General features: G+C 55.5%; 1 protein-coding gene and 1 long non-coding RNA gene across 6 annotated transcripts; one reads left to right on the top strand and one right to left on the bottom strand.

Moving 5' to 3' along the window:
• Positions 1-224: 224 nt before the first annotated feature.
• slco4a1 (solute carrier organic anion transporter family, member 4A1) lies at positions 225-5,745 on the bottom strand. 5 transcript variants are annotated; one of them, XM_057023762.1, is made up of 13 exons: positions 5,602-5,745; positions 3,658-4,611; positions 3,342-3,432; positions 3,075-3,196; positions 2,838-2,949; positions 2,581-2,735; positions 2,273-2,516; positions 2,025-2,187; positions 1,446-1,621; positions 1,320-1,384; positions 1,100-1,248; positions 803-966; positions 225-736 (listed from the first exon to the last, which is right to left on the bottom strand). In XM_057023762.1, the coding sequence occupies exons 2-13, from the start codon at positions 4,430-4,432 to the stop codon at positions 733-735; spliced, it is 2,220 nt and encodes a 739-aa protein (XP_056879742.1). In that variant the 5' UTR covers positions 4,433-4,611; positions 5,602-5,745; the 3' UTR covers positions 225-732. The 5 variants fall into 5 exon arrangements, with proteins under 5 accessions (XP_056879742.1, XP_056879737.1, XP_056879738.1 ...); XM_057023757.1 differs by having other exon boundaries at positions 225-641; XM_057023758.1 differs by having other exon boundaries at positions 225-641; positions 3,658-4,543; positions 5,602-5,732.
• Positions 5,566-6,855, top strand: LOC130520197 (uncharacterized). The gene is made up of 2 exons (XR_008948706.1): positions 5,566-5,802; positions 6,314-6,855. It is a non-coding gene; the product is annotated as an uncharacterized LOC130520197 (long non-coding RNA).
• Positions 6,856-15,685: the final 8,830 nt, after the last annotated feature.

The raw sequence follows: 15,685 nt of genomic DNA, 5'->3' as shown, positions 1-15,685 counted from the left end.
GAGACGAGTGTGAGGACAGGCGTGGACGCGTGGAGACGCGTGGAGACGCGTGGAGACGCTCAGCACTGGGATTATCAGGTAGAAACAGGTTTCTGCTGCTGCTCCAGTCAGAATGTGGCTGCTGATAAATGAGGTCAAGGTCAGGTCAAGGTCAGGGACCGAAGCTCCAGAAGGCAGGTGAGGGTTCTCCTGCGGTCACATGATCACAGACCATGAAACTTGGTGTCTGAGGGCAGAGAAACGCTCCAAAGAGCTGAGAGAAGAAGCAGCCTCACGCATCAGCTGCCGGCTGGATTCCTGAAGAATTGGGTCAAGCTTGATTGTGTTTGTGGAGCAGAAAGTTTCAGCCTGAACCTGAACCTGAACCTGAACCTGAACCTGAACCTGAACCTTCTCACGAGCTTCCACCATCACCTCCAGAGACCTTTGAAAATGGTCCAAACTGTCTGGAATGATTGAAGATAGATGGAAGATGGAGAAGTTTTCCTGACGTCCCACACTGGAGCCCCCCCACAACATCCAGCAGATACACAAGGGAGACAGCTGAAGGTCCTCAACGCTGCGGTGGCTCACCCCCCCCCGGCGTCACCATGGCAACATCAGTGAGGAGGTCTGATGGACGCCAACGGGTGCAGGTGAACCTGCAGACGGGTAGAAAACACACACAGGTGTGTGTGCGGGCGCCATGTCACCTGGGGGGAGGCGCCATGTCACCTGGGGGGAGGGGCCATGTCACCTGGGGGGAGGGGCCATGTCACATGGGGTGGCGCCATGTCACCTGGGGGGGGTGGCGCCATGTCACCTGGCATGCTGGTTGACGATGACGCCATCTTCAGGGAGGTCTTTGGCGGCTGGTTTGCTGGGGTCGGTGGCGCTCTGCTCGGTGCTCTCGTAGCCGTTCTGGGGGGATTCTGGCGGGGGCGTGTACAGAACACTGGCCAACACGAAGAAGGTCAGTCCAACGACCTGTGGGGAGGAGCACATCAACATCAGGGGGGAGAAACGGACCCACAGGTTCTGGCCCTCAGGCCCACTGGAACAGAGTTTAAATCTGCTTGGAAAATGTTGTGTGGGAAACTGAAGCTAAAGACGACGGGACCTTGTAGACGGCGCCGGCCGTCAGCATGTGGCGGCTCATGGCTGCGTTCTGGTACAGGGAGCAGGAACCTTGGTGGCCACACTGAGCCTGCCACAGCAGGCAGGACATGTCGATCATGGAACCAAAGGCGATGGGTCCTGGAATACTTCCTGTCAAAACACAACATGGCGTCAGGCTCTGAGGCCCCCGGGCGCGGACCAGAACCCAGACTCACACGCACCAAGCGTGCGCACCACGATCCACTGGATGCCGAGTCCAAACGACCTCTGGCTGTCTGGGACACACCTGAGGAGCACAGAGCAGGTCAGAGCAGTTCCACTCCAACCAGAACCATCCGGACACAGACCTGAGGGTGGCGGTGAGCGCCGGGATGCTGCAGAGGAAGGTGAAGAAGATGGTGCTGAAGAGGAAGATGAGGAAGGTCGGCATGCGCTGGCAGGAGCTGCGGCACTTCCCCGAGAGGGCCAGAGCCTCCTGGGGCGAGGAGACGTTGGCCAGCACACAGCTGCAGCCCGAGTACACCTGGCACACACACACATGCACGCACACGTGCACGCACACTCACACGCACACACACACACACGCACACACACACACACGCACACACACACACGCACACACACACACGCACGCGCACGCACACACACGCACGCACGCACACACACACACATACACACACACACACGCGTCATGTGGTGCAGAGGCAGCTGGTCTGAGGTTCTGAAGCCCTCTCGATCGATGTTTTCTGGTGGTTCTGTTTAAATGTGGCTGGTCCTGGACCAGCTGCAGGTCCTGGACCAGCTGCAGGTCCTGGACCAGCTGCAGGTCCTGGACCAGCTGCAGGTCCTGGACCAGCTGCAGGTCCTGGACCAGCTGCTCACGTGCGCTCACTCTTCCCATCGGCCGCCTGAGCGTTGCCTCGTACCCGTTTTCCCGTGGACGCCTCCGTGTGGTTGAGGGCCCTGCAGCCGGCGTGACACGGGGAGTAATACATGGTGGCGTCGGCGCCGCACACCGGGTCGTACATTTGGGCCACGCAGCCACACGCTGCGTTGCAGCTCTCCGTCAGGTTCTCCTCCAGGGCGGAACTGCAGATGTGAGGAAGAAAGAGGAGAAACCCTGAGGAGGAACCACCTCTCAGCTGCAGCAGCAGCAGGACTCTGGACGGCCAACCTGTGCGGTTCTGTGGGACCCCGGTGGAGCTGCTGGTTCCGGACCTGCCCGGAGCGGTAGGGCACGGTGACGCCGGCCATCGGCATGTTGGGACAGTGGAGGAGGAAGATGAAGATGGTGACGAGGCTAATCAGCGTGCACACCACGCACAGACGGACGATATCTCGACAGCGCATGTTCCACTTCTTCACAATGTAGCCGCCCAAGAAGGTTCCGCCGCCTCCTGCCGGAACCACCATGTAGCCTGGGGAGGGGAGGGAGGTCAGACCGGGCTCTGTGCTGGACCCCTGAAGCCTGACGCCACCCACCGAACCACGTGGCGGCCTCCGACGCACTCAGACCGAACTGGGACTCCAAGAACTTGGGCCCGAAGGTGGACATGCCGGCGATGAGGGTGGCCTCGGTGGCGCCGGCCAAGCAGAGGAAGAGGAAGGTGGGGTTCTTCAGGAGGAGCAGCAGCGACCTGCAGACAGTCAGGCTGGGGTTAGGGACCCGTTACCTGGTGCACGTCCCGCCGGCCACGGCGCCGGGGGCCAAGATTCAGCAGATGTGCGGTCAGAGCGACCTCGGCATGTCCTTGGCTGATCGTCCAAACTGAGGGTCCGAGGCGGTGCTGTGGCTCCCGTCGCTCAGCTGGTGGACTTCAGAAACCCGCATGGCCACAAACTCCTGAGAGCCTGCAGACAGAAGGAGGAGTCCAGCTGAGCCCGGCCCCGTGGCCCCGTGGCCCCGGTCCGGAACCAGCCCCCCATCACAGTTTAGAGTTCAGAAGGTCCCGAGTCCGAGCGGACCCGGGCCCTACCAGGTAGCTGCCGTGGGTAACCAAGGATGGGGAGGGAAACCAACAGAACCGCTGCTCCTCCCAGCAGGAAGCCGATCCACCAGGCGCCGACCCAGTGGGGGTCCTCTGGACTCAGGTCTGTCCTGCCACATCACACATGTTCGCTAGCTGACGGGATGCACGAAAACTCATTTGGGTTTTTCTGACTCTAGAACAGCAGGTTGTTCCACGTCTAAGCTAATCGGAGCAGAACCGAGCAGCAGAACATGTTGCCTGTGTCTCACTCACCTCAGGTGGATCTCCGTGTAGATGTTGAGGAAGTACCCTCCCAGCAGGTAACCGACGGCTGGACCCAAAATGGCTGCTGTGTAGAAGATGCCTGAGGAGACGTGGAGATAAAGAGATCAGGGCCACTTCCTGTTCCTGCACAACCTCTTCCTGTTCCTGCACAACCACTTCCTGTTCCTGCACAACCTCTTCCTGTTCCGCTGTTCACAGGTTCAACAAACACCTAAAGTGGTTTCAGGAAGTGGGCGAAACCCAGCTTCCTTTTGTCTCTTTGATCTCCCAAGCAGGTCAGGCTTTGATCAGCAGATGGACTCACCGATATAAACGGGTGCGTAGTTGGACCTGACGTTCTCGTCCAGGTAGGTGACCCCCAGGGTGTAGAGCGGCGTGGCGCCCACGCCGTGCAGCAGCTGACCCAGCATGAACACGAAGCGGTAGCTGGACTGAGCCGCCTCCTTGTCCTGGCACGGACTGGACCGGCTGGCGGCGCACAGCTCGGTCTGCTCCGACACGCTCGCGCGGTACGGCGCCGAGGCGAAGTGGGGCAGGGCGAAGACCAGGGAACCCGACGCCATGATGAGCATGCCCCAGCCCAGCCAGCGCGGCTTGTGCCCCGTCCCCCCGAAGTAGCTGACGAAGGCCAGGCAGACGCAGGCGGCGATGTCGTAGGAGCTGGCGATGAGGCCGGTTTGGGAGCTGCGCAGGTCGAAGCGTCGCTCGATGGAGGTGATGATGGTGTTGACGAAGCCGTTGATGATCATCCCCTGCAGGAACGAGGCCAAGCACAGGAAGAACAGCATCCAGGGGGGGGTGTTGAACACCTGCAGCGCTCTGGGGGTGAAGGAGCCCCAGCCACACAACTGGGCCCCGTCAGCGGGGAGCAGGCCGACCTCCACGGGCGCCTCTACGCGGAACCTTCGCTCCAGCCGCCCCGGGAGAGAAGAAGCTCTGGTGAAGATCTTAGACTGAATGGGTCCATCGGTGCTGCTCGGAAGGCCTGAACTGGCGGGGCCGTTTGGCCGACAGTGTTGGGGGCTGGCGCTGGTCAGAAGCTCCTGCCTGGAACTGAAGGAGGGGTTTATAGGGAGCATCTCCCCTCTGACGGGGGAGACGGGGGAGACGGGGGCGTTCCTGAGGGGAGTCGCTGGAGATGTGCTGATCCGAGTCACCGTGTTGAAGATCTGAAGCGCTCCACTCACATCCTGGGAAGACACCGTCCGTTAGAGAGGAACCATCCAGCTGCTGGTGTTTGGACCTTCTGCGAGCAGCACTGGGAGACACAGACAGAAGAACCTGAGTCCACTTTGCACATGTTCTCCGACTGCTGGACCACCGTGGACCTGGTTCTGCTGACAGTAACGATAAAAACTGTAAACGGGGTTAAATGTATGTTTCAGGAACCTTCTCAGCTACACCAGGCAGATGAATGAACAGAACATTCAAAGCTTCTTACAGCTCGTTGCTGAGGCAGCGCGCCAGCATGTTAAGCTAACCCCCCCAGACTGTTGTTAGCAACATGCTAATGCTGCTCGGTCCGTCCTCGGTAAAACTGTTCAGAACTCCTCTGTTGTCCCTTCAGAATCAGCTTTGGGATGTGTGCAGATTTAAGGGCTGATTAGAAGACGGAACCGGTCGGTTCCTGGTCTCGTATCTGAAGGTAGGAGAGCAGTGAACGATGATACGAGGACACGGTGACCCAGCAGGGGGGCCTGAACCAGGTCATCCTGAACCAGTAAAACCTGCCAGGAACCAGTCAGAGGAACTGTGGTTCTCATTAATGAGCAGCAGCTCCGGCGCCTCCAGGACAGGAACAACAAAGACCTGCAGACCTGCATGAGTCAGGTATCGACCAGACCCCCCCCAACCAGTATAACCAGTCATTTACACTGTGTGTCCTGGTGGGGGGTACAGGTGTGTGTGTTGGAAACCAGTCCTGCGGGTCACACACACACACACAACACACCACTGTTACTGTCACGGAACTAACAGGGTCACATAACGACGGATTATATTCTGCGTTACCATGGCAACCAGACCATGTCCGTGAATGTTCTGATTTGACTGGATGATTGGCCGAGAACAAAAGAACAATGGTTGTTTTCTGTGTTTCTGCTCTGATCTGAGGGCAGAAGAAGCTGCTGGACTAGAAAACGACAATGAGGCGGATTAATACAGCAACAACAGGAACATCTGGAGCTGATCCGCGCGCTGCTCATCTGGGACCCGAAGAACGAAAGAAAGAGCGAACAAACGGGATTACCTGCAAAAGAACCACGTCGGCTGGTTCGGAGGATTCTCGTCGACAGCGCAGAGAAACGAGTTCGGCGGAATAAAAGCGGGAGCAGCGCAGAGGGAGGCGGTGACGCGCCAGAACGAGGCGGAGTAATACACCTGATCCATCAGCCACGAGGATCCCGGGGACACCTGCTGATGCTAACGGGCTGCTAAAGGTTAGCAGCAGGTTGGTGCGCGTGATACATTTACCTTCATATATCAAAGATCCCCTTCATACAAGCACGAATTAAACGCGCGCGCGCGCGCTGCTTAAGCAGTCGCGAGCCAAGAGAATCGATTCATTGTTTGTTGTTGTTGTTGTTGTTGTTGTTGTTGTTGTTGTTGTTGATGATGATGATGATGATGAGAGCAGGCGGAACTGAACTCTTAAGGACATGATGAGAACAGCTGCAGAAACGTGCGCGTCCCCGTGCTCGTCGGAAGAGCCACCTGAGCGGTGTCACACCGACAAGCTCGTTTGGTTCCGAACCCGAACGATCCGGGACGGGGCGCTTCGGGCTCCGGCACGACAGGTTCTCTGTTCCACCGCTAGATGTCGCTCCAGCTGCAGTCAGAAACACTAAACGAGCTTTTGTCTCTTTAGCAACTATTAACGGGGTTTTGCATTTATTAATCTAGCTGTTCCTAATCCAATATCAACACCTGAATCATAAAATAAATGGTTGACCTTCCTGCAGGAAGTGACATCATCTCACTTCAGCGAGGTTGATGTGGGCCGGGTCCTCGGCTGGACCGTCATTGATCAGAGACGGTTCTGCTGCTCAGAGTGGAGGAAGCATTTCTCTGTCGGACCAGAGAGCTGCAACCTGAAGGGTCCGACCCACCCTGCACCTGGACCGCTTGGACCACATGGACCACATGGACCGCTTGGACCACCTGGACCGCTTGGACCACCTGGACCGCTTGGACCACCTGGACCACCTGGACCACTTGGACCAAGCTGCTGGAAGCTGTGGGGCTGCTCAACGACCTACCGGACAAACCTCCCACTCGGTGACTGTGACACTTGCAGAACTTTAATATTAATAAAAATATGGCTGTTTGAATTCGCTGCTCTCTGCCGCCATCTTGCGGTAAATTATTTTATGTCCCTTTTTCATTTGTAGATCGTTGAATTGCTTTTAGACGCCCTTATTTTTGTTCTACTGGTTCCCGGGCACAGAATTGGGTGAGGGTTAAGGTGGGATTGAATTACAATAAACAAACCTTGACCCTTCAATGGTCTTTGAGCCGGTCGACTTGACAGGCGGATCTCAGTCCGATCCAGAACTGTTTGGAGTGAAGCGATTCCAGAACTGCCGAGGGCCGGTCTGACACAATGAAAGCTGTAGTGTTGGATGTTGCTTTCATGGAACTCCTCTCATCTTTGATCCTTAAAAGATCAAATATCAAAGCTTCTTTGAGCCTTAAATCTGTTGCTTTCCTACAGTCGCATGAAGCACACATGATCTAAAATGTCCCTTTCCCCATAAATGAGGTGAGCCCCTTTTCTGGGCCGGGTCCAGACTGGAACTGGTCTCTTCTGCTCTAGAACCTCCATCATCAGGGGTCAGAAATGAAACGTGGATCAAACTGCAGCTTTCAGACCAGTTGCATCATGTTCACTGTTGATCCTCAAAGGTCTGTGGAGTAAAGCTCTGGAGTAGTCAGATGTTGCTGGCAGAAGGAACCAGCTCGACTATCTGCCAAATATTTCTCCATGAGTCCAGCAAAAGAAATGATCTGCTTTTATTCCTGGACCTCACAAGTGTGTAAAACCTTACGCGTTCTGCTGTGGTTGTTTTTGAAAATTGTTGAATTAGCAGGAGAGATGATGAAGGCTGGAGATGATGAAGGCTAGAGATGATGAAGGCTAGAGATGATGAAGGCTAGAGATGATGAAGGCTAGAGATGATGAAGGCTAGAGATGATGAAGGCTAGAGATGAAGGTTAGAGATGATGAAGGCTAGAGATGATGAAGGTTAGAGATGAAGGCTAGAGATGATGAAGGTTAAAGATGATGATGGTTAGAGATGATGAAGGCTAGAGATGATGAAGGCTAGAGATGATGAAGGCTAGAGATGATGAAGGTTAGAGATGATGAAGGTTAGAGATGATGAAGGTCACACATTCAGTAGAGCTCCAAAGGCTTTCCCATCAATGTCCCTTTGCTCCAGCAGATGATGATCCATCAGAGCAGATCGGATTCTTCTCAGCAACACCAACATGGAGGAACATAAGATGTTCTGAGCTGATGACCCACAACACAGTCTGGATGAAGCCCCCAGACCTTCATCAACCATTGTTGTAATGGAAAAGAGAGGAGCATGAAAGCTCAGGAGATGGAGAGAAGACGTGTGGAAGCAGAGAAGACTCGAGCTGCTGCTGAACATCTGGAGAGTCAAACTCTCTCTCATCCCTGCATCACAGATGAAAACACCAAGTCTGGTTTTAATATTGTTGACAACAGAAGGGGATTTATTAGGTGATCAGAAACCTTTTACAGAGCAGAGGAAGAGAAAGAGAAGATGGTTGGACAGGTGTGCTTTCTGAAGGGGCGGGGCCAGCTACAGGTGACCTCACAACTGCAGGTTCACATTCCAAGCATTTCCTCGTCGGTCTATTTACACGCCTGGCTTCTACAGGTGACTCAGCTTCACCTGTTTCTGGGCAGAACCTGAAGAGCGGGACACGTTCCAGATGTTGTGCAGTCATCAATGCGCAGCTACAGCTGGTTGAAGGGGACCAAATCCATTCAACAGGTGATTTGGTTCCATTTTACCAGCTTTAGCAAAGCATTTTAGAGGAGCACGAGGAGGAGCACGAGGAGGAGCACCAGGAGGAGCACGAGGAGGAGCACGAGGACCAGCACGGGGAGGAGCACCAGGAGGAGCACCAGGAGGAGCACCAGGAGGAGCACCAGGACCAGCCGGTGACACCTGCAAGACACCAGAAAGACAATTTGATGATTTGGGGATGCGTGGAACACAGAAACAGAGAAGGTTCCTCCTGGTCCAGGTAATGAAGGTAACCCCACTAATCAGCACCTCCTTCCCTCAAGGAGAGAAGGAGCAGAGGAACTCCTGCTAATGCTAATGACGCCAGCAGACATGAACGCAGTGTTCTCTGCTTCCTGTTCTCGTCCTCTCAGCTTCCTGTGTGCGGCTCCTGCTCTTCCTCTGGTTGCCGTGGCAGCCAATCCTCTGGACTCCTCTGGTTGCCGTGGCAGCTGATCATTTCGTCAGCTGGAAACAGAGCTGAGGGAAAGACGAACGCCTGGAACCCAGACTGACATCAGAGTCTGATCCAAGTGGTTTGGTCACATGACAAAGTGGCCGCAGCTTCATGACGCGGTCACGATGGAGACGGTCACACATCTGGCTCTGGGCGTGCGTGCGCACGTGCGTGCACAGGATCAAAGCTGATGTCTCTCCTCATCAAACTTTATCCTCTGCACGCAGACCCCGCCCCCCAGGTGAGTCGGTCACAGCTGGTAAATCCTGAATCAAAGATGCACCTGAGCAGGTGGGCACAGGTCAGCAGGGGGCCACGCCCCACACACTGGTGGCCACACCCATAAATGTGCGGCCACACCCCGTGAAATCAGAGCCACATCTGCTCTCATCTGGGCTTCTGTGCGTCCGATGAGATGATGTGCGCGGCGGTGGGGGGGCATCTCTGGGGGGGTCCAGGTGGTTTTCCAGACACCCTGTCGGCCCCCCCCTCCCCACAGGAAGTGAACCCTCTCACTCCCTGTCGACCCCCCCTCCCCACAGGAAGTGAACCCTCTCACTCCTGTCGGGCCCCCCCCTCCCCCCACAGGAAGTGAACCCTCTCACTCCCTGTTGGCCCCCCTCCCCACAGGAAGTGAACCCTCTCACTCCCTGTCGCCCCCCCCCCCCCACAGGAAGTGAACCCTCTCACTCCTGCTCTCTGATGTTTCCACTCCACAACCCCCACCTGACACAACCCCTCCCATCATGTCTCACTACCTGGCAGCACCCCGTAAAGGGGCGTGGCCTAGAAACAAAGGTGCGGTGTGATTGACAGGAAGACCCTTTAACAGATGTTAATGGATCCCTTTTAACATGTTAGCATGCTAATGTTGAATCAGCTGCGCTGTGTGTGGACCCTGGTCCCCCCTCCTGCAGCTTCATTGGAAAAGCCCCAAAAGGCCCTCGAGGTTCTTCTGTATCACAGCTGAGAACTTTAGTTCAACCCTCCGGATGAAACCTCGGTTCCTGTCTGAAGATGTTTGTCAGCTGCTAATTAGTGAGCAGGTTGTTGACTTGATCAGACTCTGACGGGAGTAAAGCTCTGGCAGCTCTGGAGGCCCAGAGGTCCCTGCTGAGGTGAGGGTTCTTCAGCCCCACCGCCCCGTCCCCACAGGAGGAACTGCTGCTCACTGCTGGATGTACCCACAACGTTCTGATCTTGCCCTCCTCCATCTGCATCCTCAACCCCGGATCAGAATAATTGAACTTGACTTCAGAAGGTGTCTCAGGCTACATGTGGTTAGAAGAACAAAGGGACATCAAAGCAGGTAGGAAGGCATGATGGGAAATCTTCAGAGATGTAAAGAGACTGGGGGCAGTCCCTGACCCTGAGACCTTCACTGGAGCCGTCGCCTCCTTCTGAGGGAGGAATGATGTCATCGTGACCGTCTGCTCATGCTAATGGTGCTAATGCTATTGCTGCTAATGCTAATGCTGCTACAGCTCCCCCTCTCTTCTCTCTCTCTCTCCCTAACCCAGCGGTCCATGATGTTCCTCATGAAGCTCCGTGTGGACGAAGCTCTTCATCTCCCCCCTCTCCTCTCGCTTCCTCTCCTCTCTCTCCTCCTCTCTCTCTTCCTCTTCCTCTACTCCTCCTCTCTCTCTCTTCCTCTTCCTCTACTTCCTCCTCCCCCCTCTCCTCTCCTCCTCCCTCTCTTCTCTCTCTCTCTCCCTAACCCAGTTAGTCCATGATGTTCCTCATGAAGCCCCGAGTGGATGAAGCTCTTCCTCTCCCCTCTCTCTCTTCCTCTTCCTCTACTTCCTCCTCCCCCCTCTCTTCCTCTACTTCCTCCTCCCCCCTCTCTTCCTCTACTTCCTCCTCCCCCCTCTTTCCTCCCCCCTAACCCAGCGGTCCATGATGTTCCTCATGAAGCTCCGTGTGGATGAAGCTCTTCATCTCCACTGCTGTTGAAGCATCACCGGCTGACCTCTCGGACACGTGCACGGCGTCCCTCACGTGCACGGCGTCCCTCACGTGCACGGCGTCCCTCACGTGCACGCCGTCCCTCACGTGCACGCCGTCCCTCACGGGCACGTTCACAGCAGCTGCCAGCCTCAACACTCCAGAAGGTTGACCTTTCTAGACATCTGATTGGCTGATGAGTAATTGATTGTTGTCACTGGGCTGACATCATCCACAAAACCAATCAGATTAATCAATAGTGGTGATAAAAGACCCCCTGAGTCAGCGGTCCAGCATCGACCAGGGAGGCTTCTTACTGGTTAGACTGGGAAATCAGACTGGAAATGAATGCTGCTGCAGTTACAGGGACCTTGGGTCTACTTCTGCTGGGAGGGATGAAGCCCCACAAGCCCCTCCCACCAGTTCCAGAGGCTCCACCCCCCCGTCATGGTTCCTGATGGACCCGTGTGGAACCTGCTTAATCCCACAGCTGCCCAGGTGATTCCCAGTGGTAGAAACCAGTCAAGCAGGCCAACGATTATCCAGCTTTCCCAGTCAGAAGTGTCAGGGCACCCCCAAGGAGCTGTGCGTGCGTGTGCATGTGGGCGTGCATGTGTGGACAGGGGCTGAGCTGCTTCCCTTTAGTGGCCCCCCAGTCGTCCAGCTTTGCTGCCTCAGCACGGTGCCACAGTCAGCATTGTTGCATATTTAATGTCCTGATGAGAGCTTCCACCTGCTGACAGAGGCAAAGTGACAGAACAATACACACACACACACACACACACACGCACACACACACACACACACACACACTCCAGCCCTGAACGGCATCATCAATCCAGCCTCCCGCTCTTTCACCTCATCACATGCCACAAATCCCTCCGCCTCTCTCTCTCACACACACACACACACACACACACACACACACACACACAACACACACACACACACACACACACACACACACACACACACCTTTAAATGACCTTCACTTCTTGTTCACTGCAAAGAAATCCTGATGAAGTCTTATTCACCTGGGACAGCTAACTGCAATTAACATGCACGCTAAATATGCTACGACCTCAAACCGGAAGTGTTATCAGTGCACGTGCATGTGTGCACGAACCGCTATCCTTGATGTCACATCAGGGTTCCGTCTAAACTCATGATGCCCTTTAACACGGCCAGGCTGGAGAGTCCAGCCCAGATCCTGGCAACAGCCCCTGTTCTCCGTTAGCATGTTAGCATGCATTTAGCAACTGTCTGTGGAGGTGTGTGTGTGTGAGCGTGCGTTGTAAAGAACGGCAGCTAACATTGTTGGCAACATTAAAGGAACCGGACAGGAAAGGTTCTGCCTGTTATGTTTTGGTTGGGTTCGGACCCAGAGCTGACCGGTCCCCCGTCCTGGGGTACATACTTCTTTACATTCCACAGTTGCTCATGTTCATATGGGCATATAAAGAAGGATGTGCCCCAAGCAGGTCACACGCTGGGTGGTGCCGCCATGCGGTCCGTGCACCACCCCACCCCAGCAGCCACCCTCGTAGTGATGGTAATAACAACGATAATAACAACATCCGTAACAAGAGGACGGGCAGAGCTGCTGCTCCTGGCTGGAACGGCCGGGGGTCCAGGTGGGTCCAGGCTGGAAGAGCAGGAAGCTGCTTCGGAATCTGACTCGGTGTGAATCAGTCGACTCGTCACTTCCTGTCGATTCGCTCAGTGATAAAAGCAGTTTGAGCTCATTTAGCCTGGCAGCTAACGGCAGCTAACGGCAGCTAACGGCAGCTGACGGCAGCTAACGGCAGCTAACGGCAGCTGACGGCAGCTGACGGCAGCTGACGGCAGCTAACGGCGGCTAACGGCAGCTGACGGCAGCTGACGGCAGCTGACGGCAGCTAACGGCGGCTAACGGCAGCTGACGGCAGCTAACGGCGGCTAACGGCAGCTGACGGCAGCTAACGGCAGCTAACGGCAGCTAACGGCTGACTGATGGTCGCCCCAGCGGGGGGGTCGTGCCAAACACTGCTGCTCGTCCAGCAGCCGTTGGGCTTCTAACTCCTTACTTGATCGTTTGCTGACTAAAGTTTTCAAAATCGTCCTCACGAGCTGCAGATTGATGAGAAACAAACAACAAAACGAGTTTTACAGCAGCAAGTTTCACAAATAAAGTCTGTAAAGGACAGAAACAGTCGGAGGGAACCTGGTTCAGGTTGGTCTCTGAACGGAGGTGGTCTCAGTAAGAGGCGCTGCACACACACACACACACACACACACACACACCCGCGCACGCACGCACCACGCACGCACGCACGCACAACACACACACACACACACAGGATTCACCTTGAGTGTCACTCAACACCATAGAGGGAGGTGAGGAGGAGGAACGATGAAGATGTGCCTCTTACCTTCCTCCTGTGCAGCAACGAGCAGCAACAAAATAAGAGCAAAGAAGAAGAAGAAGAAGAAGAATTCCCTTCTGTCTCTTCACTCGTTCAGTGTTCCAGGTGCTGCCTCTGCAGTCTGTCTCTGTCCCCCTCGCTCACACACACACACACACACACGCACACACACACACACACCACACTCACACACAACACACACACACACGCCACACACACACACACACACTCTCTCTCCTCGTGAGGAAACTTTCAGTCCACTTGTCCCACCAGTCCTCTCTTTCTCTCTGTCCCATGGTTTCTATAGTTCCTATACACTGCTATGTGTCTTCACCTCACACTATATAGACTCTCTTCTCTCTTCTCGCTCTCTCTCTCTCTCTCTCTCTCTCTCTCTCGCTATCCCCCTCTCTACCCCCCTCTCTCCCCCCATCTCGCTGCCTTTCACACACACACACACCCCACTTATTCAGTTCTGCTGACTGGACACTGGTGATCATGAGGACTATAGTAATTTGTGTGTGTGTGTGTGTGTGTGTGTGTGTGTTAGTGTGTGTTTCCCTTTCTGCTTGAATGAACCCAGTTCACCTGAGAGTTCACCCCCAAACGGCTTCATTCTGTGATTCACAAACAACCCCCAGCACACACACACACACACACACACACACAGACCCCCCACGCTCCGGTGCCCCTCCTCTTAGAGATCAATATCAATTTATAGGCAAATTCAGAGCGGCTGAGCAGCTACTTTAATGAATTGAAGCATCGCTAACATCTAACGTTGTTGCTAGCACCCAATGGCGGCTCTGACCTCTGGGGGGGGGTAAGGCTCTGACTCTGGGGGGGGGCCCTGATGGCGGCTCTGACCTCTGGGGGGGGGCCCTGATGGCGGCTCTGACCTCTGGGGGGGGGCCCTGATGGCGGATGGAGGGCGGCCGCTCGTACACCCCTCTGATGATGTGGAGACCCAACCTGACCCCCCAGCACTAACAGTAGTGACACTAACAGGTCCTCCATGAATCCCACCGCCCCCCCGGAGTGTTACGCTGCCTCAGAGTTCCCACTATTCCTGACCAGACTTCCGATTCTCCCGGGAAACTACGGCCAGAGCGTCCGGAACAGAACCGAGACGCAGCGGCTGCGGCCCCCCTCCAGCCCTGCCCCCCCCCAGCCCCCCCCAGCCTGCCCCCCCCCAGCCCCCCCGGCCCTGCCCCCCCCCAGCCCCCCCCTGACAGGCAGCTGACCCTGGTCTCGCTGGTATCTGCTGGTAAATCGAGCCTGAGCAGCAGGGAGAGACTTTAATCAGCATGTTTCTATTTTAACCTCTGAGGAGGCTACACGTGTTCAGATGGAGAACAGGTCCTGGCAGAGGGGGAGGGGCCACAGTGTCCAGGAGGACAGAGGCGGACTCTGCTACAGCTTCGAGCTCTGCAAACTTTCTTTTTAACTTTCCCGTTGCCATGGCAACTGTTTAGGTGATGAGACGTTTCATGAGATCTTTTCCCTCAACAACAGAAACGTAATGTTCAAGACCACACCGGGGGGGGGGGGGAGGGGGAAGAAGGAGGAGGTGGAGGTGGGATGGAGAAGGAGGAGGTGGAGGTGGAGAAGGAGGAGGTGGAGGTGGAGAAGGAGGAGGTGGAGATGGAGGTGGAGATGGAGAAGGAGGAGGTGGAGGTGGAGAAGGAGCCCTGTGGACCAAGCAACAAACAGCTATAAAGAACTATGAGCAGTGAGCTGATGGACATCCCACCAGGACCACAGAGGTGGGGGGGGGGGGGGGGGGGCCTGAAGGACAACTCAGTGAGGGGGGAGGAAGGGGGAGATAAAGGAGGCAGTGGGTGAGGAACAACAATATAGATCCAATAAAGGTGGTGAAAGGAAGAAAAGAGGAGAAATGCAAGAAAGACTTTCAGAAGATGTTAGAAGACCTGAAGATGAAGGAAGTTGGGTGGAGTGGAGAAACAGGAAAAGGAGGAAGTGGAGGAGGTGGAGGAGGTGGAGGAGGTGGAGGAGGTAGAGGAGGTGGAGGAGGTGAAGAAGGTAGAGGAGGTGGAGGAGGTGATGGAGGAGGTTGAAGAAGGTAGGAGGAGGTGGAGGAGGTGAAGAAGGTAGAGGAGGTAGAGGAGGTGGAGGAATGGGTAGAGGAGGGGAGGAGGTGGAGGAGGTGGAGGTTGGCGGAGGAGGTGGAGGAGGTAGGGTAGAGAGGTGGAGGAGGGTTGAAGGAGGTAGAGGAGGTAGAGGAGGTGGAGGAGGTAGAGGAGGTAGAGGAGGTGAAGAAGGTAGAGGAGGTGGAGGAGGTGGAGGAGGTGAGGAGGTTAGAGAGGTGGAGGAGGTGAGAAGGTAGAGGAGGGTAGAGGAGGTTGGAGGAGGGGTAGAGGTATAGGGAGGTGTGAAGAAGGTAGAGGAGGGGAGAAGGTAGAGGAGGTGGAGGAGGGTGATGAAGGAGGGAGAGGAGGTGGAGGAGGTGGAGGAGGTGAATAAGGT

The sequence above is a fragment of the Takifugu flavidus genome, unplaced genomic scaffold (genome assembly GCF_003711565.1).
Source record: "Takifugu flavidus isolate HTHZ2018 unplaced genomic scaffold, ASM371156v2 ctg300, whole genome shotgun sequence".
Lineage (NCBI taxonomy): Eukaryota > Metazoa > Chordata > Actinopteri > Tetraodontiformes > Tetraodontidae > Takifugu > Takifugu flavidus.
Note: the sequence above shows the minus strand (reverse complement) of the source record. Positions and strands in the feature narration are given on the sequence as shown.

Coding starts and splice junctions, on each gene's coding strand:
- slco4a1 (XM_057023757.1), bottom strand. CDS start 4,432: ATGCTCCCTATAAACCCCTCCTTCAGTTCCAGGCAGGAGCTTCTGACC. Junction 2,517..2,580: donor GGAGGCCGCCACGTGGTTCG/GTGGGTGGCGTC, acceptor TCCCCTCCCCAG/GCTACATGGTGGTTCCGGCA. Junction 967..1,099: donor CGGCCGGCGCCGTCTACAAG/GTCCCGTCGTCT, acceptor TCCTCCCCACAG/GTCGTTGGACTGACCTTCTT.